Source organism: Rhinolophus hipposideros, assembly GCF_964194185.1.
Source record: "Rhinolophus hipposideros genome assembly, chromosome: 9".
In the NCBI taxonomy this organism is placed as follows: domain Eukaryota; kingdom Metazoa; phylum Chordata; class Mammalia; order Chiroptera; family Rhinolophidae; genus Rhinolophus; species Rhinolophus hipposideros.
The window spans coordinates 52,159,866-52,183,948 of record NC_138055.1 but is presented as its reverse complement, the minus strand read 5'-3'; the positions used below and the strand labels follow the sequence as shown (position 1 = coordinate 52,183,948).

Below are 24,083 nucleotides of genomic sequence, written 5' to 3'. Positions count from 1 at the left end.
GCCGGTTAACTGAGGTGGTTAGAGTGTGGTGCTCTCAACAAGGTTGCTGGTTTGATCCTCACATGGGCCACTGTGAGCTGCGCCCTCCACAACTAGGTTAAAACTACTACTTGACTTGGAGCTGATGAGCCCTGGAAAAAAAACACTTAAATAAAAGTTTAAAAAAAAAATAAGCACAAAAGCCCATTATCACTGGGATGGAAGGCAGAATAACCACAAGAGTTCTAACCCTAAGTAGGAAGCCTTAGGGTTACCAGGCTGCAGGTGTCTGTTGATGAAACTGGGACCCAGGGGGACCGCTGCTAGTTTGCATTTATTGAGCTAATGTTTATTGAGCACTTACCATGTGCCAAGTAACATTCTAATGTTGTAGAAGAATTAACTCATTCCATCCCCATAGTAACTCTATTGCCCCAGAAAGAGAAATGAAACAGAAGTTAAGTTGCCCAAGATCACACAGCGCAACGGATTCCAGAGACTGTGTTTATCCTTAGTTCGTCATTGGGGACATTTCCTCCTACGAAGAAGTGATTCAAGAGGTGGCTAAAATATGGCATTGATTGATGGTTAAATCGAGGTGCTTACCATGTGCTAGAACCGTGGGGATGAAACGGCTCTACAGGCATTATCACTGCCAGGCGCCCATTTCAGGGGTGAGGGAACACATTTTGCAGATGTTAATCGGCCCACACAGCTAACAAGCTGCGGGGCTGGGACTGTTTGAATCCAAAGTCCACGCGGCTCCAGCACCTCAGAGGAACGCGGGGCCAGGAGGTCCGGATGGGGCGCCCTTCCTCTCCCCACTTCACACCTCCGAGTCCCGACCTGCGGTGCCTGCTGTTACCTCACGCTCCAAGTTTCTGGACACAGACCTATTTGCGTACAGGCTATGCAAACGCAAGTAGATATAACTTTCCACACTTGAAAATTCAAACAACGCGGATGGCGAGGCAAGCGGACGGATCCCACTTCGCCCAAGGGTCAGATGCCCTCCCTCCGGAACCTCAGGGCGAGGGAGGAAGAGGCTCCGGATGGAGAGTCAAGTGACAATCGGAGAAGGAAAAGCAGCCTTTCCTCCCGGGGGAGCAGAGGCGGCCGGCGGGCACGGGGAACCTGCAGGGGGCGGTTTCTCCCTTTTCCTGTCCCACCCAGTCGGCCGGCCCCCCACCCCCACTCGCGGCCGGCTCGGCAGCGCACGGCGCGTCTCTCCGCGGCTTCCTGCAGGGGTCCCTCCGCGGGTCTGCACGAGCCTATGCGGTTCCCGCCCCCGTCGAGTTCAAAAGGACGCGCGGGGAGGCGCCGGCCCTTCCCCGGCAGCCCGTCCGACTGGTAAGGTGAGCACGCGGAGGAGGGGACCGGGAGGGCGGAGGGCCAGGCGACGCGGGCGCTCACACTCACTCTGCAGTCACGTCGGCCGCGGCAGGAACTGAAACCGAGAGCCGACGGAGCGCGGCTGCCGCCTCCCGTCGTGGCCGCCGGGAACCGGGCGCCCGGGACCGGCCACCCTCGGAGCGCCGCGAGCCCGCCGGGCGCCGGTAAAGCGGGAGGGCTGGGCCGGGGGCCGGGGGGCGGGGCCGCGGGCGAACCCCGACGTCCGCAGAGCTGCCGAGGGTGCCCCGGGCTCCCGAGGCTTGGGCTGGGCCAAGTGGCGTTGGGTAGACTGCGCGGACGGCGCAGGGGACAGTGAAGGGGGGCTGAGTGGAGCGGGCCGAGCCCTGTCCACAGGTGGTCTCAGGACAAAAGGCAGCTGAGGACCCGCACCTCTAGTTTCCTTTGTCTGGCTCACCCCACGCCCAGGGAACACCCCAGCCCCCTCCGCCGGCCCCCAAGCCTGGGCGCGGGTCAAGCGTTCCCCTGCCCTCCACTTAGCGGACGGCTCCGCCCAAACTCCCAGCTGGGGAAGAACCGGGTACCTGCTACCGCGATTTGATGGAGCTGGGGCCGCTGCTAATTTGCATACCTTTGCCCAACTTTCTCTGGCCTTGAGAAATCTCTTAATTAAATGTGGTGACCCAGTGAAAGGATCTCTGGGTAAAACGTACAAAGGTAATGCACCCCTAGTACAAGAGGTCTCACACATCCTCCCTCAGTCCCTGCAGCCTGAGGAGATACTCAGGGAAACCAAAAGAGAAGGGTTCATACTAGCTTCACAGGGGAAAGAGGAAATGGGGAAAGGACTCAGGAAAACCTTGCACCAAAGGCTTTCCTGGGATTTCCAGTTGTCTCCAGGCCCAGACAGGGGCCCACCCACCTCATTCCTGTCTTTGTCCCTCTTCGTACAGATCTGCTCCTTCCTCAGGGTGCCCGTCCACTTGCTGCAATGACTAGCCTCCCAGCCACGCCTTCTCCAGGAGGTAGGTGAAGGTCTTTCCCTGTAGGAATGGCAGAGACTTTATTCATCATCCCCACCCCCCAGTTCAATCCTGGAATTGCCTGAGGCCTCAGGAAGACCCTCCCACCTAACTCTGCCTCCTCCCCTCTTACCCCTCCCCCCAAAAAAAGGTACTGGGAGGAAGCCTATGGCAGCTAGAATGTGCACTTTAGTGCAGTTTATTTTTTTACTTTTTTAATTATTTTTTTCAGTTACAGTTGACATTCAATATTATTTTATATTAGTTTCAGGTGTACAGCATAGTGGTTAGACAGTTATATAATTTAGACAGTGATCCCCCTGATCATTACCCACCTAGCACTATACGTAGTTGTTGTAACATTATTGATGATATTCTCTATACTGTACTTTTTTTTAAATACCCATTTGTATTTCTTAATCCCTCCACCTTTATCACCCAGCTCCCCAACTTTCCTCTCCTCTGGCAACCATCAATTTGTTCTCTGTATCTATGAGTCTGTTTCTGTTTTGTTTGTTTGTTTTTGTTCTTTAGATTCCATATTTAAGTACTTGTCTTTCTCAGTCTGACTTATTTCCATTAGCATAATACCCTCTAGGTCCATCTATGTTGTCACATAGTGCGGTGTAAATCTGAAGTCTCACGGACCTGTACCAGTTCCTGGCACTACCACTTAAAGTTTTGTGACCTTGAGCAAGTTATCTAACCTCTAAGCTCCAGTTTCCTCATTTATAAAATGGGGGAAAATAGTACCTATCTTATGAGGTTGTTTGTGAGGGTTAAATGAGATAACCTGTATAATAGCATAGTTTTTCATACCTAGTAAGCACTCAATAACATTGGTTATTATGATTACTGGGTGCTTGTTAGAAACCCACCTTTTCCAGAAAGGAATTCCTGACTGCTTTCTAATTCCACCCCTCTGAAGATACACTCCAGCATCAAAAACCCATAACACGCTCAGGCAGGGATCCATCTCTCATCATGCTGAGATGGATTCCCTTCATTTTATAACCAAGCTGAGCTAGATAAACATCAGGTATTCATTGTTTCCATTATGTGCTAGTGAGGGTAAGGGATGAACAAAACCTTGGTTGTTCTCTACACCTTTGTTTTCATATACACAGATTCATGTCATTCTCTGTTTTACTGATGTGGAAACAAGTGAGTGGCAACCCCAAGGAAATCTAAAACACTGTCCTCTGTAACTAGTGATGCACACAGTTCAAACCGTTGGTTGTCTGGTGAGAGATAATAAAAGGGAGAGATGTGTAGCAGTTTAGATTGGTCAGCAAAGGCTTCATGAGTGGGGCCCTTACCCTTGAAAGATGGATGAGGTGTGTACAGGCAAAGCAGGTGCAGCGGCTATTCTAGATAAAGGCAGTGCCATGTGTGAAATTACAGAGACTGGGTTTACCTTGGGGGAGGGGCCAGGGGAGTCCTGGAGGAGAGGGCAGAGGACCTCCAGAATAAACCTGCCCATGGGGAACACAGGTGCTTGGGCAGCTAGCTGAGGAATTAGAACTTGGGCAAAAGGTGAACTATTTACATTTTTTTAAGATTTGTGGTGAAATAGACATAATATAAATGTTTCCATTTTAACCTTTTTTAGTGTACAGTTTAATGGTATTAAGTATTTATTAACATTTACATTGCTGTGCAACCATCACTACCATCCATCTCCAGAACTTTTTCTCTTCCTAAATTGAAACTGTTCATTAAACAGTAACTCCCTGTTTCCGCTCAGTCCTTGACAACCACCATTATACTTTCTATCTGTATAAATTTCACTAGGTGTCTCATATAAATGGACTCATACACTATTTGTCCTTTTATGTCTGGCTTATTTCACTTAGCATAACATTTCCAGGGTTCATCCATGTGGTAGCATGTGTCAGAATTCTTTCCTTTTTAAGGCTGAAACATATATGTATGTTCATATATGTTTCATATATATATAATTATATATAATTTTGTGTATAAAATTATATAATTTTGTGTATATATAATATATATAATTTTTATATAGCATATATTACTATATCATTGTGTTTATCCATTCATCCATTGATAGATACTTGGGTTGTTTCCACCTTTTGGCTATTGTGAATAATGCTTCTATGTATAAACATGGGCATACAAATACCTCTTCGAGTCCCTGCTTTTCATTCTTTTGCATATATGCCCAGAAGTGGAATTGTTGGATCATGTGGTAATTCTCTGTTTAATTTTTTGAGGAGCCACCATACTATTTTCTACAGAGACTGCACCATTTTACATTCCCACCAGCAGTGCACAAGGGTTCCAGTTTCTCCACAGTCTCCTTGTTTTCTGTGTTGTTGGTTTTTTTATAGTAGCTATTCTAATGGATGTGAAGTGGTATCTCATTGTGGTTTCGATTTGCAGTTCCCTAATGCTTAGTGATGTTGAGCATCTTTTCATGTGTTTAAAAGCCATTTTCTTTGGAAAATGCTTATTCAAGTCCTTGCCTATTTTTTAGTTAGCTTATTTGGTGGTGGTGGTTGTTGTTGTTAAGTTGTATATTTACATGCTTGACCCAATGAATAGAGAGGTATTTTAGGACCTATTATACAGTCCTCTATCCACAGGGTCCAAGCAAACATAAATTCAAAGACAGGAAGGGAGAAATCACACATAGGGTGTGGGCTTGTACTTTGAAGGATGGGATCATTGAGAGTCTTTCACGTCTCTTCCTCACCTCCCACCTCTGCCCTCTCACCCCCTTTTTCCCCATTCAATCTGTAAAGATCTCCGAAAGGAGTATCGATTTCTTGGAGTGTTGAGAGTGAAGATCGCATTATGACTTTCATGGGCCCTTGGCACTTGTACTTTTGTAGGCCCGTTCCTCCATTAAAAATGATATATATTAAAAATTGTATTTTACAACTGTGTTGGTATAAGGAAAAATATAATATTAATATAATAAAATTATTAACACTTGTATTTGTAATTAATCATTGACATAACAGTATTACAATTTCCTTAACTCAAACATTTGATTTTTTTCTTGTGATTTTAAAAGAAATTAAAATCATTAGCAACCATTTTCATGGGCCCCTGGAAGTACTGTGGACCCTCAGCATCGGGCCTGCTGTGCCTAGTGCATAAATCACCCTGTTGGAAGCAGGGTGGAGTGGAACCCAGCACTGTGAGCTCTGCCAGCCCACAAGTAAAGCCTATCACCTACCACCTAATCACACTAGCTGCCTCCTAGATTTTCCTCACTCTGGATTACACACTCAGCATTTTTCATCTTGCTTACTCCTCACCACAACCCTGAGAGCAGGTTTTATTCTCATTTTACAGAAGCAAAAACTGAGGTTTGGGGAAGTTAAGAAATTGTCAGAAGTTAAGAAATTCTCCAACGGTCGTGTGGCTAATAATGGCAGAGGCAGGATTTTGTGCCAAGTCTGATTTACTCCAGAGCCTGTGTTCTTTCCGTCATGGTATACTGCTCTCAAAGTCTCACTCCACCCCACTGGCCGGGGCACATGAAAGAGAAGGAAGGAGAAAGGGAGCAGAATTCCAGGGCAGGTTCCCATGGGAAGGAGACTTGGGCGAGCCGCCCTGTGTTGGGCCGGTCTAGAGCAAATAAGTAGGTTGGCAGACTCAGGTGGCAAAGGATCTGATGCCTCCGTGATAAGAGATTTAGGGAAACAAGGGCCACAAAGAAACCAACCGGTATCTAGGTTAACAACAAAAAAAAAAGATGAGAGCAAAATAGACCTTGAAATTCATTCACTGTTGGCTAGGATTTGGGTGGAGCCTCAAACTTTATTGTGGTCCTGTGTCCCAGGCCTCCCACCTGAAAGAAAAACCTGTCCTATATTCTTTCCAAGCCTGAGAAGGGAAGGAAGAAAGTATCATTATTATTCCTTTGTTGGACTGGGAGACAGAAGAGAAGTGGAGTAGAAACCAGAGGTAACAGGGGAAAAGGTGTAAGCCATTCCCCCCCTTTTATTCCAGGCTTCCTGAATTTAGTTTACTTTTATGTTGTTATTATTTGTTTGTTTTTCATTAAAAAGCTATTCCATGCCCCTCAGGAAAAACCCTTAAGGAAAAGTTTATATTTATATATATTTATAGTTTTAATTTACTTTTTTTACAAACACATAATCATATTACACATACTGCCCCAGCAATTTGCTTTTTTCATCTAACCATATGTCCTGTCCCAGTAATTGCAGATGTACCACATTCTTCTTAACAGCTGTATAGAGTTTCTGGGATGAGTGGCCTGTAATTTATGTAATCACTCTTCTGCCGATGGACATTCAGATATGTGTCACTCCTGCAAATACTGCTCCAGTGAACACCCTTTCCATCTGCAATAAAACTCCAAGAACCAAACCCAGTGGACACGTAAACAAAAAGTTTCACTGGGGCAGAGCAGGACATTTCCAGAACTTGGAGAGTTGGTGATAGGTGGTGGAAAGAACCCTGGGATGAAGAGATAGATTTGAAACCCAGCTCAGCCAAGCTAAGTGACTGGGCTTGCTGAGCTGCCTCAGTTTCCTGGCTTGTACGTAATGATAACACCAACCCTGCTTGCATCACATTCTTGGGGTGAGCAGAAGATAATGTATGTTTTATAAACCATAAATCATAAATACAGATTACAGTTCTGATACTTGATCATCAGCTTTCAGGACACTCTGTGACCTTTAGTCTGAGAAAAGCTCTTTTGTATGGAGTTCAAACATTTCATTATTTTTTTAAATAAATGTTTTATTTTGGAATAATTTTAGATTTATAGAAAAGTTGCAAAAATAGTACAGAGAGTTCCCACATCCCCTTCAACCAGTTTCCTCTAATGTCAGTATCCTACATGGCCATGGTACCTTTGTGAAAAACCAAGTAATGAACATTGGTACAATACTGTTAATTAACTCAACTGCAGACTTCATTGAGATTTCACCAGTTCGAAAATATGATTTTGAAGTGAGTGCTGACAGAACACTTTCAATTTATAAAAATTTCAAAATGAAGGCTGAGAAAGGTCCTGAGGGTCAGCTAGTTCAACTACCCATTCTGTGCTAGAATTCTCTCTGCATTACCTGAAGCTTTTGTCCAGTTTTGCTCTTTCTTTCTGTGCAGGAGACATCTGTCTCCCATTAGTTTCTGCCATTTTTGTACAGATCATCTGTTGACGTATCTGAAGACAGCATTCAAGCTCTAGACTCCCACGAAGTTTTCTGTCTGCGCTTTCTCTTGCAAGCTTTCCTTATCTGATATGGTTTCCAAACCATGCACTATGTTAGCTGCTCACCTCAAAATTGTGACACCCAGATGCAACTCAGCAGTCTAGGAGTGGCACAAAGGAGGACTGCACTGTTGCCTCTATTATTAGAGACCATATTTATGTTAATGGTGCCTAATGGAACATCAAGTTTTAAATTCTTATGATTAGAAAAGTAATTATTATAAGAAATTTGGAAGATAAAAGAAAACATGTAGTAGAGAAAATAAAAAGCATTCCAAATTCTACAACCCAGCTATCACTCTTGCTACTATTTTGGGGTATATCCTTCCAGAGCCAGTTGCTTTAGAGTGACCCCACGGTAATCTTTGATATGCTGCCACTAGGCCATGGCTTTCCCATTCTTCCCCCAGTCACCATTTTTCCTGTGAGTAATTGGTTTCCTAGACATAAGAGCAAGGAATTTGGTAAGTAATCATCTTGTTCCATTTAGCCCATTTCTCCAGTCATTTGAAATCTCTGTTTATCAGCTTCTTAATTGCCCCTCTAGCTTGCTTGGAGTCTTTCACAGATATGTCAATCCTTCCCTGAATCTGCAGGGGTCTACATTTACCCAAGGACACTAAGCCCATGTGGAAGGCACCAATACAGTGGAACACTAAACAAACTAACAAACTTGCAAATAATTTAATATTCAATATATTTAAAAAACAAACCAAAAAGCCAGAGTCATTATCACAAGGGACAAATTATATTATTGGACTTTCTTCTTCCTGTCTTATGATTTAATACTTTTTTTTTGAATTACTTAAGGGCCTTAAGTGAGCCCTGGAATGATTTGACATAATATCAATTCAAAAAGAACTAAGGTCAAATCCCAGTGGGAAAACCTCTGCTTACATTGGTATCACTCACTCCATTCTTTGACAATTTGGCCAGTGAGCTGCACCCTCCGCAACTAGACTGAAGACAACAAGCTGCCGCTGAGCTTCCAGAGGGCGGCCAGATGGCTCATTTGGTTAGAGTGGGAGCTCTCAACAACAAGGCTGCCGGTTCAATTCACTGGTGGGCTGCGCCCCCTGCAACTAAAGATTGAAAAAAACAGTGGCTGGACTTGCAGCTGAGCTGCGCCCTCCACAACTAGATTGAAGGACAACAACTTGGAGCCGATGGGCCCTGGAAAAACACACTGTTCCTTAATATTCCCCAATAAAAAATAAAAAAAGGAAAAAGCATGGTAGAACTGACAAGCTAGAAATGAGCAAATAATAATAATAAAGTTCTCTGAAGAGAACTGCTAAAGGCTCCCACTCCCACCTCCATCTGCCTACTGCCTGCCTCTGTGCTGTGTGTACATTAAACACTTTAATAATGAATGATCCCTGCCCTGTCTGCGGCCAACTCCTCTATGTGTGCACTAGATCGCATCCCTTCAGAGCCATGGTTCCAGCTACTCTTCTCTCTCATGCATCATCAATCGTTCCCTCTCACCTGAGTCATTCCTATCTGTACATAAACATACTGTCATTTCTCCCATCCTAAAAACAGCAAAAACAAACAAAAAACTTGAACTCCTTCCCCACTCTAGCTACCACTCATTTCTCTGCTCACCTTTACAGCTTTTCAATATTATGGCTAGCCCTACCTTGAACTTGCTGTTACCCATTTCCCTGGACTGTTCCTCCCCCAGGTGTCTGCACGCCTTCCTTTCCTTCTATAGGTCTTTACTCAGGCCACCTCATCAGGGACATTCCCAACCACCCCTGTCCACAGCCCAACTCCCCCTTCCCCCTTCCTGCTTGTGTTTTTTTTTACATAACACTATTCAACGTATAATACACTATATTTTTTACTTATTTATTTTGTGCGTGGTCCATCTTCCCTCAGAATGTAAATTGTATGAAAAAAAGTGTTTTTCAATTGTGGTAAAATTATGCATCACGTAAAGTTTGCAGTTTTTAAGTATATAGCTCTGTGGCGTTAAGTACATTCACATTGTTATGCAACCATCACCCGTCAATCTCCAGAACTTTTTCATCTTCCCAAACTAAAGCTCTGTGCCCGTTAAATAACTCCCCATTCTCCCCTCTTTCTGCCTCCTGATAACCACTGTTCTACTTCCTGTCTATATGAATTTGACTACTCTAGATATGTCATATAATTGGATTCATCCTTTTGTGACTGGCTTATTTCACTTATCATAATGTCTTTAAGGCTCATCCATGTTGTAGCATGTGACAGAATTTCCTTCCTTTTTAAGACTGAATGACATTCCATTGTATGTATATGCCACATGATGTTTATCCATTCATCTTTTTATGAATATTTGAGTTTTTAGTTATGTAAACAATGCTGCTGTGAGCACTGACTGGTGTACAAATCTCTGTTTGAGTTCCTGCTTTCATTTCTTTTGGATATATACCCAAAAGTGGAATTGCTGGATCATCTGGTAATTCTGTTTAACTTTTTAAGGAACTGTGAAGGCATGGGCTATTTTTTTTTTTAATTTTTATTGGGGAGTATTGGGGCACAGTGTGTTTTTCCACGACCCATTAATCCAAGTGAAGTCGTTTTCAATCTAGTTGTGGAGGGCGCAACTCAGCTCCAAATCAAGTCGTTGTTTTCAATCTAGTGTGGAGGGCACAGCTCACTGGTCCATACGGGGATCAAACTAGCGACCTTGGTATTATGAGCACTGTGTTCTAACCAACTGAGCCAACCGGCTGCCCTGGCATGGGATAGTTATTGTTTGTTGTGTTCACTTACCTATGCCCAGAGTCTAAGACAGAGCCTGGCACAGAGTACACACTCACTAAATACTTATTGAATTAACTTTTTAATTTCTCTGTGTACGGTCTTGGACATTCAGTCTAAGGCTGTATAGCTTGTCTGAGCCGCTTAGCTCCTAATGCTTGCTGTTGCCAGATCAAGGCCCCCAAAGGAGGCCCTAACAATTTATTCTAGAATTTTGCTGGGAAACCACGTCAAGATCACCAGCTGCTTACAGAATTCACCTTCTTTCTATGGCTTTTCAGGCTCCTGGCCCCTCATTTTTTTCTCAGAAGCTCCTACATCAGCAATAGTGATCCTATTACACGTTCTTTCACTGCCCTTGGCTGTCATTTATCTGGATCCCTTTTAGATTAGGTGGGTGGTACTTTCTGGATTGCATCCCTTCTCTTGAGCTCACTTCCCCGTGTCACCAAGCTCCTTCTGTTCCTTTGTGCAAAACTCATTCTCCCTGATAGGAGGTAGAGGCAAAAAGGGCTGGGGGAATTCTGCTTTCTCTGTTCCTCCAAACTGCTATCTTCAGGCTCAAACGGCAAGCTTTACACTTAGCTCCCTTAGCTTTTTAAATTTGCTTGCCAACTTGACTATGTGGAGCTTTCTGACACTATTCTTCTAAGTCTCTGACAGCCTCTAATATAGGCATTTCTGCTATAAAACTTTATGTGCATTTTTTAAAGACCCACATTCTGAAATTACAATACTGAAAACAGACTTACAGGAAAAACAGGATTGGGGCAGACCACTCAATAGTTATGAAACTTTGTAATGAGAACTCTAAAAATACAACAGTCTCAATTAAAATATTAGCAGTTAAATGTCCACCAGCATTTGAACTTCTTATCCTTTGCCCCCTCTGTCCTTGGGTGTGTACTACCACCTTTTAAAGTAGGTTCCAGAGAGCCTTTGCTTCCAAAAGAGACCATGTTTATCAAAAATAAAAATCTGATGTGGGATCGGCCTTTTTCATTAATCCACGGTTTTCATATAGAAGTAAATTTCTTTGTACCTCCCTCATTTGTTCTTATTGCTTCACCAGATGGTTTAATATAAGTGGAAACCAACCAATGACTTCATCCAAGGAAAGCACTTCTATTGAATTTTATGTTTCTTAAGGTCTTTCAATACTACTGAAACGTTCTTTTAGTTGTAGAAAGCTTGACTTAATCGCATCAAACATGAAAGCTGGGAAAACTGCTTATGAACCAACATCACTTCCTCATTACACTAACATCGTTCCCTATTTACCAATCGCCTATGAGCACATGCCCATTAAAGGAGCATTCTTTGAAGCACAATAGTCTATTTGTAGTTATCTGGTTTTTCTTCCACCTTTATGCATAGCTTTTAAACCCTTGAACTTTTCGGAAAGCTGCCTCCTAGTTATTGTTCATTACTTTTCCTCTTTTTCCCTATTAGGAAAAAAAAGCCGGTGATAGGAAGGTTTAGTATAAATACCTTGCTTGGGCTTTGGAGCAGGTAGTCCTGGATTCAGATCTTGGCTCCATCCTGTTCCTTCATGTGTAATGTGAGGCAGGTCACTTAACTCCCCTCCCCTGGGGCCTCAAGGCCCACATTAGCAAATAAAAATACCTACTTTGCAGTGATTGGTTTTCTATGAATTAATAATTATGTCTATAAGTCACCTAGCACAAAGCAAGGACTTGGTAAATGTCCGCTGTTAAAATTGGGATCGTTTGCAGAATTTCCCAACTAGGAATCATCTTCCCCCCCAGATTCTCTTTCCAGGGACTCATCTGTATCTGTTCTCAAAGCTCATTAATCCACGGTTTTCATATAGAAGTAAATTTCTTTGTACCTCCCTCATTTGTTCTTATTGCTTCACCAGATGGCTTAATAGGAGTGGAAATGTGCGTGGTGAATGGCATTAGTCTGAACACAATGATCAGGTCGATACATTTCAGGGCTTTCTGTTTTTTTCAGGGCTTTTCTTTGATGGAAGTCACAGTATAATCTCAGAAATGACACCCCATCACTTTTGTTGTATTGTTTGTTAGAAGCAGGTCTCTGGGTCCATCCAGCACACAGAGAGAGGGACTTACACAAGGCTGTAAATTCCAGGAGGCTGGGATGATTGGCAGCCATCATCGATGCTGTCTGCCATACTCCCATTTTACAAATCAAGAAACTGGAGCTCAGAGAGGTTTAGTTACTTCCTCACCTAGTTAAATGCTAGTGTAGGAGCCAAACACAGAACAGCTTTCCCTTTTAATAACTCAGCCGATAAACAAAGTCACGTTAATATTTTCAGTAGTTACTATATGACGCTTATGTTTTGTCATTTAATCTTTACAATGGCCCCGCAAAGTTGGTTACTATGGTTCCCATCTGTAACCCATGAGAATCCATGAATGATCATGGTTGTAACCATTTGCCCAAGGCCACAAAGTAGCTGAGAGTGTCCCCAATCCTAAAGCTGAGAATAGTAGAGAAGGGTTTGGTCTGGCCTTGGGAGGGGAGGCGCTCGAGGCAGCCACCTCTCCTTTCTGTGTTGCAGGACTGGGCTGGTTCATCAGGCCTCCCCTTGGCCCATGGGAAAAAACCCCTCGCCACCATTGCCCCTCTTAGGACTGCTCCCAGGCTCACCAGACCACCGCTGGTGACTTCATTTCTCTCACCCTGGCTGGAAACCTGAAGGTGTCAGAACTGGATAAGAATCCTGCTCACGTCTGGCCCTAGAGTCCTCTAGTCTCAGAGCTTTGACTCAGCCTCTTCTCTGCATAGAACGTGCTCCACCTTCCACTCCTTTTACCCTGTAAAGTCCTACCCCTGCTTCAGCACTCGGCACAAATCTTACTTGCTGGGCAGGGTGTTCCTGCTGGAAGACTAGATCAGGCCCCTCTGCCACATGCTCTCCTATGCACCCGAATGATTCCTTTGTCAGTTTTCAGTTATCATAGTTCATAACTGAACTCTGGCGTGGTGGAGGGTGAGCTCCGTGAAGGTAGGCCATGTCTGTTTGGCTCCCCGTTATATGCTAGCGTGTCTAGCACAGTACCTGGCAAAGAGTAGGCAGTTAATGAGTGCTGCTATTATTATCTCTTGAATAAATATTGAGATGCCTCCTGTGGGTGATTCCAGGATGGGCCAGCCTGCTTTCTCCCAGGGTACCTCTGTCCTGGAGTAACCTTGACTTAATTGTTACCTTTTCAAACTTATACCAAAATGCTAACATTTGGGAGAACTAAAGGGCTTCCTGACTTCCCATGTAAACATTTCCAAGGGCCTCCCGGAGACCACTCGTCCTGTGGTGTTCCCACCCACCCAGGGTAATGACTTTAGGGGTGGGACGTTCAGGCTCTGAAGGAGAGATCGACCAATAGCAGGAGGTGGTGTGGGATACAGTTTAGGGTAGAAGAGGCTTTGTTTCAGAACCTTTCAAATTGCAGGGCCTACTCTGGACGTGTAGAAAGGGTTTTAATCAAGGAGGAGCCTTATATTTAAAAATTATGTTTACAAAGAGTTTGTAAGAACACTGAGGAAACGCAGTGCCATATAATAGAAATATCTGCACATGTATATACACTCATCATTTGATTTCATTTATGCAAAAATATGCATTTCTAATAATAGCTTACCCTTATTGAGTTACTTACTACATGTCATAACAACCCTGTCAAGTAGGTACTATTACTTCCATTTTGAAGATAAGGAAGCTGATCACAGAGGTTAGGTGCCATTTTTTGCCATGTATAATGCACGCCCGTGTATATTGCACACCCATGTTTTTGGTCCAAACTTTCGGGGCCAAATTAAAATTTTTAATTCAAATTTTTGTCTGTTTACATTTAGGTACTTGTTTTTGTATCATAAAGGAATTTTAGCATTTATTTTTTAACATATTATGGTACAAAGAATTTTATGTAATAAATAATTACAAAACACAAGAACAGATGCAAGGTACAAGAAATTTTATGTGTTAGTAACACATTTACAATATTTATGCAGCATAGAAGGCTGAGAACTCTTCATTGTTGCAAGTTCGTGGTAAGTTCAACAAAACCGATGACTGTATTCCAGGATATTATTTGCATATGGATATTGTTATTGATTTCTAGAGTTACGCTTTTAACCCATAAGAATAAATAAAAGAATTGAAAACATTTATATGGATACAAAATTAGTACTACCCATATGTAATGGGCATCCTTATGTTTCCCTCACAAATTTGGGCAAAAAAGTGCACATTATACACAGCAAAATTCGTAATTTTCCCACAGCTAGTAAAGGACAGAGCTCAAATGTGAACTTTGTCAGTCAGGCTCTAGAGCCCCCTTTTTTTTTTTTAAAGATTTTTATTGGGGAAGGGGAGCAGGACTTTATTGGGGAACAGTGTGGATTTCCAGGACTTTTTTCCAAGTCAAGCTGTCCTTCCAATCTTAGTCATGGAGGGTGCCGTTCAGCTTCAAGTTGTTGTCCTTTCAGTCTTAGTTGTGGAGGGCGCAGCTCAGCTCCAGGTCCAGTTGCTGTTGCTAGTTGCAGGGGGCGCAGCCCACCATCCCTTGCAGGACTCGAGGAATTGAACTAGCAACCTTGTGGTTGAGAGCCCACTGGCCCATGTGGGAATCCAACCGGCAGCCTTCAGAGTTAGGGAGCATGGAGCTCTAACCACCTGAGCCACCGGCTGGCCCAAGAGACCATACTCTTAACTACTATATCAGGCAGAGAGAAATCCATCAAAATGTTCAGTCTTTGGTGGTGGTTTATTTTCTCCTCTATTCTCCAGGTTTTCTATATGAGTTGAATTTTCTATAGGAGTTGAATGATACATTTTTGAATAGGGGAGAAGGTGAAGTGGTGAAATTTGAAGGATAAATGTATGCTTTAGAACAAAAGAATTCACCCCACTTCCTTTTCTACTTTTCTAAATTTACCAGGACTGATGACCACCTCAATTCTGCAGGCCACTGTGCCCCTGTCCCCAGAAGCTGAAGCCAGCACAGCACTCATTGCAGGTAACAAAGGTTCTGAGCCAAAACCAAGGGACCTTCTGCGTTCAGGGGCCGTCTTGCTCCACAGACAGCCAGGAACTCAGTGTGATAAACTAGGATTTTCCTTAAACAGGAAAGCACCACAAATTAGAGACCAAATCCATGAATGGGCTCCTTTTGGCATGTAAGTTATCTTACACAGACTCACAAGGCTCTGAAAGACTCTTCGAAGCTTCTGTTAGAGGCACTGCTAATAAATGATAGGTTGGGAGTTGGGCACAAATAGATATAGGTACATATCGGCACTACACTCCAGTACATGGGTAGGGATGAGGACACGTGTGGTTTGTCGCATGGGTGAGCAAGAGGATGGGAAGGAGCAGAGAACCCCCTATGGGCGGCTATGGATTTAAAAAGCCCTTCCTGTTGGAGGAAGCTATTTCCTGTTTGCCTCCTTCCTGTTTTTATCACAATCCTCAGGAACTGGTGGAGAGGGAATCCAGTTTTGCCAGAAATCAAAAGCCTTGTGTCATTAGCTTGAGCACCAAGAGACTAGATACCAAGTCCCATGGAAGTTGGGCTTGCTGGGAGAATCTGGATTTGGAAGTGGGCACTGGCTGGTAGCACAGGAGGATCCTTATGACAAGGGAGGGGCTTGTCTAATTCAGGAGAGCCCATGAATGGCCGAGACGTCCTCAATCCTGAAACATCTCTGCATTTTCCCTCTCCTTTCCCAGTTGTCATCACCGTGGTCTTCCTCACCCTGCTCTCAGTCGTAATCTTGATCTTCTTTTACCTGTACAAGAACAAAGGCAGCTACGTCACCTATGAATCTGCAGAAGGAGAGCCCAGCACCATCCTGCAGATGGAGAGTGACTCAGCCAAGGGCAGGGAGAAGGACGAATATTTCATCTAGTGATTCCTGGGCCCCCAGGAGCTTATCCAGGCTGCAGTGCTCACACACTATTTATTAGATGAAAGTTTTATCCGAAACCGTGAGAAGCATTGATTGATGTGGCAAACCTGAGCTCCTTTCAGGACACAGGCCCAAATCCAGCATCACTGACCCCCGGGACCAGGGACATGGAGAAAGCTGCTTATGGTTATCTGTAGCCAGGCCTTTGTAACACACCGGTTTGTGACTGACCGATGACGTGGAGCTACACCAGGCGACATTGGAGTATGTGCCCAGTCATCTTCAGTTTTTTCACAGGTCAAAGGGAAGACGAGTTAGGGTCCCTGGCTGCTCCTGTCCCCTATCTGGTCACCTAATGATAGCCGCAGTGGTGACAGCATCCATAGAAGTTCTTCCCGGAGGCTGGATACCACAGTAAAAGGCCAGGCCAGGAGTGGTAGGAGACTAGAGACCTTACCTCCTGATGAATGAGCAACATCCCTTAATCTGAGCCCTTCCTTTCCCTACTCCCCAAGACCCTCATACTTAATGCTATTTTTATCAGAATTAAAATTTTTCATTGATCCAGAGATCAGATTCTCGTGTGCAAGAAATAACTACCTTTATTGACTTATCCCTGCTTAAACGTTTTTGATGTTTTCTTTTGCTTAACTCCTTTGCGTATGTTTTCTCCCAGGGAAGTTTTGGAAGTTCCCTGAACAATCTCAGGTTTGAAACAAAGATGGTCCTGGGAAGCTTGTCCCAGAGGAGTGTCATTAGAAACATACCCTGGGAGATGGATTGGTTTATCCTCCATCTTGGTAAGGATCACTTCCCCAGAATCCATTCTCTGTATACACGGAGGAACCAGGAAGAGTCTACCTACCACTTTCCCACCAGTGTCCTTTGAATCAAGCCCAGAGAAGCTTCCTCAAAATGAGGTATGTTTAAATGGCACAATTGTTTTGGTGGAGATCATTAGCTCCCCAAATATTGTTTACTTGGGAATTAAGCTAGCTGTCCTTTGAGGTCTTAAATGTATTGCCTCCATTGTCCAAGCTCAAGTCCACTCAAAGTAAGACCCAAGAGCTGAGGAATCAATCTTGGCAACCTGGATTCCAGCTTTCAGTATTTCTCCACACAGAACTTTGGAGAAATTGAAGATCTCCCTAAACTTACACAAATTGTTATACTAAAACATCTTCCTCAAGTCAAACTTTAGGGCAAGATAGGAGAATCAATCATTCCTTTATTTCTCAGTTTATGTTCTGAATTCCTCTGGCATAATAGACTTGTAAGAATCTGAAAGAACTTAGGAAGTAAAATGAAGTTAAACATCTAAAATGAAACTCTTGAAAATGGTTCAAGCTTAGCCTTGTCCTCCTGCATTTATTTCAAAGACTTCATTTAAAAACAAAACAAAAACAAAACAGAATGGCAGCAGCACCTATCTGAATTCTAGGTGGGATATAAGATATAAACAGAAGGAATCTAAAAACAAGCCGAGTAAAGAATCCTTGAAGTGAGGTGTAATGCAACTTCATCACTTTATTCAAATCTTCAAAATAGTCTTTATTCTACATTTTTAGTATAAAAAAATCCACAAGTTAAGTGCACCACAGTGTAGAGAGAGACATACAACGCTGAACTTCCATAACAGTCAATGGTACAGTCAAACATCACATGTACAGAACATAAAATTTAGATGAACTGAAATTATAAAATAAAATCCAATTGCTGAAAACAAAAATCAAAATATTAAGGATCCCTGAAATATTCTTAACCCTAATGAGATTTCACTGGGCTCAAGTCATTTTGTAGTGAGGCATTCACAATTATCACCCCATTAACCCAGCTTAGGAATTCTGGGGAACCATGCGGGGCTGCATGAGCCACTCGGACAGTAAAAGGTAACCAATTTTTTTTATCTGAAAATTCCCCTTAATTTGGCTCTGAAGTCATCAGGCTTCTGAAATGCATCCTCCTCCTTGCCCTCCCCTCCCCCATTCTAAACAAACTATTGTTTATAGTACAGTTTGCTTTGCTATCGTTTGTTCAAACAAGCTGAGTTTTTCTGGCACCAAAGCAAATTTGGGTTTGATTCATGTACGAAAAGACAACCTAGGAGGAGGGTCCGAAAGGCACCCTCCACTTTTGCCTGAGATGCAAAAGCAGAAGTAATGGGTCTGACTGGGGCCCAGAGGGGGTTCAGAGGATCCTTGTGAAAGACTAGTTAAAAGATGACAAGTGGGAAGAAGTGCAAGGAGAGAAGGAAATTAGTCTGACTGGCTTTCTGTCCTGCACCATTGATTCAATGGAGATTGGCGGAAGGGAATGGAAGACTAGGGTTGAGGGTGAGATGTGGGACCAAGGATGGAAAGGAAAAGGCAGGCCACTAATGCGTTTCATTTATAACAAGTAATATAAATCAAAGACTTAAAGGAGATTAAAGACCAATCAGAATAATTTGGCAACTTTAATTCTTAGGAAGATCAAAGTTCCCTCCAAACCTAATTTGATGTTTTATTACTAAAAGCAAAGACCAGTATGGTACAGTATTACTCCAGAGGAATTAAAGGAAGATCCTTAGGGCTGCTTTACCCACATTCATTTTATGAATGGATACCTCCCTGACCTCAAAATGCTTTAGGGAGGTACTGCTACCATTACGTGGTTCCTTATTAAGTTTGAAAAGTGCCTGAAAGTTTGGGCACCAGAAAGACACCTCAACAACATGTGTCTAAACTGCAACTTCAGGTTAATATGACTAAAGCAGTTACATTGTGAGAAGTGCTGAAGGTATGTGATGTCTTTCTCGGCATAGAGGTGGCCTTGGTTCTTCACCAGATGGTATAGCCACCATCTGTGCCGCCCACGAAGTAGTTTCCCTTCCGCTGAGTTACGAGGACATTGGCTCCCTGCATGACTGCAAGCTGAGCAGCATTGGGAGGGCATCCAGGGGGTGGTGGCTGAAAGGAAAAGACAAGATTGAGTAGGCACAAGGCAGATGGTACAAGGGAAGTGGACACAGGTGTAACAGGACCTATTAAGACGACAGCGATGTGCCAACCAATAGCATCTCAAGGAGCTGGTTCTGCCAACAATGTGGGCTCTAGAGCAGGTCTGTGAACCCAACGATACAAACAGGAAAGGGTTCTAGCTCCAAGATAAAGCCTATGGATATCTTCTAAATACAGGGAGTCCAGACCCATGGGCATTTTCAGTGACTTCCTATCCATATTCCAAAAACGAGGATGGGATGCCAGGTCCATGGCCCTATATCCCAGGGTCCCTCAATTGTTTTCAAGTGACCACGAGATAATCCAAAAGCTCCACCTAATAACACCATTCCCGCCTCATCTCTAACATATGGCGAGCAGACAGGCCTCAAGGCCTAGCAAGGACCGTTTGGGTCTAATTCCCATGCACAGGGGAATTAAGCAGGTGGCATAACTAAAATCCCTACTATCTTTCTAAATGCTACTTCACAGGGGTTATGCATTCTACTTTTTTAGTCATCATAGTTCTTAATACAATGCCACGCTGATGGCAAATACTAAGTCCATGCTATAGAATGAATAAGGGATGTCACCAGGCCAGTTCACTGTACCAAAGTGAACTGAAAAAGCAGCAGGCGGGACTCTGGTGAACTCAGACCCAGTACCAGATGCTACTAACCTGCCACAGTTCTGCCCTATCAATGGCTTTCTGCCTGACTCGTGGATGTCACTGGTTGCACTAATACCAACAACTATTATCCAGGGATGGTGAAAGGGTGGCTATGTAGTCATTTCAGAAAGTTAAAATACACAAGGGCTGAGCTTTTTCTGCTAAGGTCATACTCACAGGAATGTTGCCAGCAGTAGCCCCAGCTCCAAATCTGGCGCCTGCATCATACCCTCCTTCCACCAGCACTGTGGAACCAGGTGGATAGATGGGGCCAACTGGATAATAAGCCATGGGGACTGTGGAACCTAAAGGTCCCACAGCCACAGATTGGGCCATGGGCAGATACAGGGAGGCGCCAGGAAATGCAGCTGACATGGTGGGGACGGTGGCAGCCCCTGGGTGCACAAAGCTCGGACGATAGAGCTATAAGAGGCAGAAGAGATGGCAAAATGTTACTTGATGGCATTCCTATTTCAGATTTCATTCCTGTTTCATCTTTCATGAGTCAATCCTTAATCCCCTTTGTGCAGATTACAATCTGTGAGTCATACAAGTTACCTTTCCACTACCTCTCACAATTCTCCTGCTATAGCTAATGTTAGGCTCATCTTAACCCCAACCCGTGCCAAATAACATAAAATACTCAGATAATGCATTCTGAACCCGACAGAAATTGCACTATTCGTGTGGGTACTCCCGTTTGTGAGGAGTAAACATGTGGAGTCAGACTTAGCTAAGGACTGAAATGTGATACCCAAAAGTACGCTCAAGCAGTTCAAGTCTAGTAAAGTGGAAGCACCTCTGAGTAGGCAGGTGGCGCATCAGTATAGGGTGGAGCCTGAGGGAGATGCAAAGTCTGAGGGTACACAGGATTCCCAGGAGGTTGCACAGGGTAGGTTGGCTGCGTTGGATATTGACCTGGAAGATAAGGAAAACAATGCATGTTGCCTACCAGACAGCCACTAACATGGGGAAGGCATACTGGGTCGCTAACCTAGTGGGAGCCGGCAGGAGGGCCTGATTCCTGGAGCCAAGAAAAGCAGCATTCTCTCTGCATCCTTATCACTGAAGATGCCAGATTCTACCTGGACAGGAAGGGCACTCTTTCCACCAGTATACTGGTGTAAGGGGCCAGTCCAGCTGGGCCCAAGTTCCTTCCAGAAGGCAGGACAGGACTGCAACACGGGCAGCACCCATGCTTGCCCGTTTCAAGGGTGCACCCTGCCTCTGCCCTGGGTAGTCTCCACAAGCCTGGCTGGAACTAGCCAAGACTTCGTGAGTAACGGTGGTTATGATCATTGACCTCACAGATGCCTACTCAAGGTCAACTTCAAATTAAAAGAAAGAGTGAAGGGTGGAAGTCAACCTTGAGACCGGACAGAGGGTGAAGGGGACAATTCCGACATGAGGAGACGAGGATCGTGTTTTGCCAGGCACACTGGTACCATCGCAGGATCCGGGAGAAGTTCTGGCCGCAGCCAAGGGAAGGGGAAAGCGACCCTTCGGGGCCCGGCCCGCCCACCAGCGCCCGCACCTCACTAGTTAAGCCCGTGGGCTCGCCCGTGGTCCGGAGCGCGGCGCCCCGCCCCCGCCGGCTCTCCATTGGCCTACCCAAATCCCTGCTCCAGCTCCCCATTTGCTCCTGGAGATGCCCATCGTGACAAGCCTCCCTCCCCCACCCCCGAGTCCGCGGCTCCAAACTGCGCCACAGGGTTTAAGGGGGAAAGGGCCGGAGGGAGCCAGCAGCCGTAGTTCGGAGATGACGAAGGCGTCTGGCGCAGCCCCCGGGACTGCAGCCGGCCGAGGAGCGCGGAGCAGCTCGCCCCAAGCCTGGCGTTGGGTGACCCCGGACTCCAGGCCCGCTCGCTCCGGGCCAGCACTACTCCCCCCGACGGCTTCAGCCGTCCCCTGTCCTTGCCTTTGCTGTTCATGGTGGCTGCGGGTCCGGTTCGGCTTGGCGTCGCGGACGGTTATTTTTTTCGTCCTCTTCCTGTTCGTAGTCACTTCCGTGTCACGTGACGACTCGTCCTCCTAGCGTCACCCGACGCCCGAGTCCCGCCGCCGCCGGAAACCCCGCCCCTGTGCCCGGCCTCCAGTAGCTACAGAGAGGACCCGCGTGATCCCGCCCACTCGCGTTGGCCCCGCCCACTCGGTCCTATCCTCCAACCTCTCCCCCCCACCTCTGTCGGTCGGCTGGCGGAAAACCAAGTCAGAACGTGTGCAGGTATTGTCTCGTCACAGTAGCTTTTCTATCTCTTGGGCGATCGGAGGTAGAAGCATTAAACTATTTCCAGGAAGCTTTTTCCACCTACACGCATCAGCTCAAGGTCACCTCACCTTGACATCCTTTCCACGAGGAGCATAGATTTCTACAAACTTCTCTAACTGCCCGAAATGCGCTCCCCGAACCTTGATCTGTATGACGCGTTTCTCTCCCACCAAAACCAACTTAAGCCTCAGCTCCGTAAAGAATTAACCTGTGGGTCCAGCTCGCAGCTGTCTTTTTCTGAATTGGACCGTCCCTCGAATCTTCGCTGCCTGTCTGTTCCACCGACAGGCTGTCGATATTTGCTTATGTGTAACCGCCTTTCTCCCCAAAAGGAAGGGCACCCAGTGCTGTGCCCTCCACAACAGCTGGCACTAGAACTGGCATATTCAGAATACCCAAGGAGTGCCCGTGGCCCTGCCCTTCCTGTGGCAGCTGTTATAGGTGACCTGTATCGTGTGCCTTGTGTTCATTTTCTTTGTTTATGGCTTCGCCTCTCAACTGATTATTTTAAGGGCAAAGATGCCATCCTCCAGGGCAGTAGTTAAGTTTTTCCTTCCATCCTTCGTTTTAAAGTATCTGCTGAGCACTTGCTACGTGCAAGTACAGAAATGAACCTAACCCTAACAGCCCAACATTATTTTCCCATGGAGTTTACATTCTATATTGTAATGAGAATAGTATTAGAAAAGTATCTGAAAAGGAAAAACGTTGGAAAGGAAAGCCCTCAATAAACAGTAGAAGCCTGATAAATATTTGCTGATTAATTAATTCAACCACTGAAAAGACCTCCTCTACTCACTTCAACTCAGTAATCCCTTGCTTCTGTCTCCAGAATTGTATTACAGTTTGCAGAGCACCTTTAAACTCCATGATTTCTTGGGTCTTCACAACAGGCCTGTGTGGCAGGCAAGGCTCGTTGGAGCATTCCTGCTTTCCAAGTGGGAGAAACGATTAAAGAGACTTGCCCTGAGTCACGTAGTGAACAGGTTACAGAATCAGGTCTTGTGTCCTGGCTCCCAGGTTCTCAAGTCTGTGTTTTTGTTTTGTTCTGGTTTATTTATTTTTTGTTTCTTATCACTTCACACAGCTTATTGTGACTAAAATATTCTGAAAGTCCTATTTCCAAGACTTTTTGTTTTGGGACTTCTTTTAGATTTTTACCCTTTTTAGTATATTCACATTAATTTGATTCAGACTGATATTAGTATTATAAAGTCTCTGATATTTACTTTTTCTTATATTTCTAACTGTTCTTCTTGAAGGCAGGTACAGTTAGATATTCAGTCATTCAACATCTATTTGTAGAGCACTTACCAATACCAGGCACTGTTCTAAAATAAAGGCCTTGCTCTCCTGAAGCTTACTTTCTAGTGCAGGAGCTTGTAAAATTTTTTGACCAAAATCCACAGTCATTTTTTGACCAAAATCCAAATCATAACCCAGCACACACACATTTATAAACATACATAACTGAAACAAAAACACATATAACTGAAACAAAATTTTATGACCTAGGACTTATCCTTCTGTGGATAAATACACTGTGGTATTTCTATTCCCTCCTATTTCTTTTTTTCAGTTCTGGTTGTGATTTCATATCCCACTAACAAGTCAGGACCCACAGTTTGAAAAACACTGTTTTTCAGTGGACTATTATCCCTAGGACCTTTTCAATCAGTACTTGGCGAGTAAAGGAATAAATCCTTGGAGGTCAGATCAGGCAAATATTTTTCCCTGTACCCTAACTTTTCCAACGCAGATCTTAAACTGATTTTACCACAAAGCCTGAAACGGGAGTGGTGAGGACTCTATCCCTACCCTTACCCTGTACTCAGGGCCTCAGAAAATAAATGAGTGAAACTAAGAAAGGAAACTTCCCTTATTTTTCTTTCTGAGCCCTCAGGAACCCCAGAACTGTGTTGATGATAGCAGCCCATGT

At 44.5% G+C, this 24,083-nt stretch overlaps 2 protein-coding genes across 3 annotated transcripts; one reads left to right on the top strand and one right to left on the bottom strand.

Annotated features, from left to right (window-relative positions):
* The first annotated feature begins 862 nt into the window (after positions 1-862).
* Positions 863-18,233, top strand: SMAGP (small cell adhesion glycoprotein). 2 transcript variants are annotated; one of them, XM_081059017.1, is made up of 4 exons: positions 863-1,334; positions 2,283-2,354; positions 15,258-15,335; positions 16,049-18,233. In XM_081059017.1, exons 2-4 carry the CDS (start codon positions 2,321-2,323, stop codon positions 16,225-16,227), a joined length of 291 nt encoding a protein of 96 aa, XP_080915143.1. In that variant the 5' UTR covers positions 863-1,334; positions 2,283-2,320; the 3' UTR covers positions 16,228-18,233. The 2 variants fall into 2 exon arrangements, with proteins under 2 accessions (XP_080915143.1, XP_080915144.1); XM_081059018.1 differs by having other exon boundaries at positions 1,306-1,535; positions 16,049-17,609.
* DAZAP2 (DAZ associated protein 2) lies at positions 17,730-23,045 on the bottom strand. Its single transcript, XM_081059016.1, has 4 exons — positions 21,794-23,045; positions 20,675-20,793; positions 20,053-20,298; positions 17,730-19,175 (listed from the first exon to the last, which is right to left on the bottom strand). The coding sequence occupies exons 1-4, from the start codon at positions 21,804-21,806 to the stop codon at positions 19,047-19,049; spliced, it is 507 nt and encodes a 168-aa protein (XP_080915142.1). The 5' UTR covers positions 21,807-23,045; the 3' UTR covers positions 17,730-19,046.
* Positions 23,046-24,083: the final 1,038 nt, after the last annotated feature.

Bases quoted from the DNA above. Each gene is read 5' to 3' on its own strand.
- SMAGP (XM_081059017.1), top strand. From the start codon at position 2,321: ATGACTAGCCTCCCAGCCACGCCTTCTCCAGGAG. The intron at 2,355-15,257 runs GTAGGTGAAGGT...TAAATTTACCAG, and splicing joins AGCCACGCCTTCTCCAGGAG to GACTGATGACCACCTCAATT. The intron at 15,336-16,048 runs GTAACAAAGGTT...CTCCTTTCCCAG, and splicing joins CAGCACAGCACTCATTGCAG to TTGTCATCACCGTGGTCTTC.
- DAZAP2 (XM_081059016.1), bottom strand. The intron at 20,299-20,674 runs GTGCTTCCACTT...TGCCTCTTATAG, and splicing joins CGCCACCTGCCTACTCAGAG to CTCTATCGTCCGAGCTTTGT. The intron at 19,176-20,052 runs GTGAGTATGACC...TTTTCCTTTCAG, and splicing joins CTACTGCTGGCAACATTCCT to CCACCACCCCCTGGATGCCC.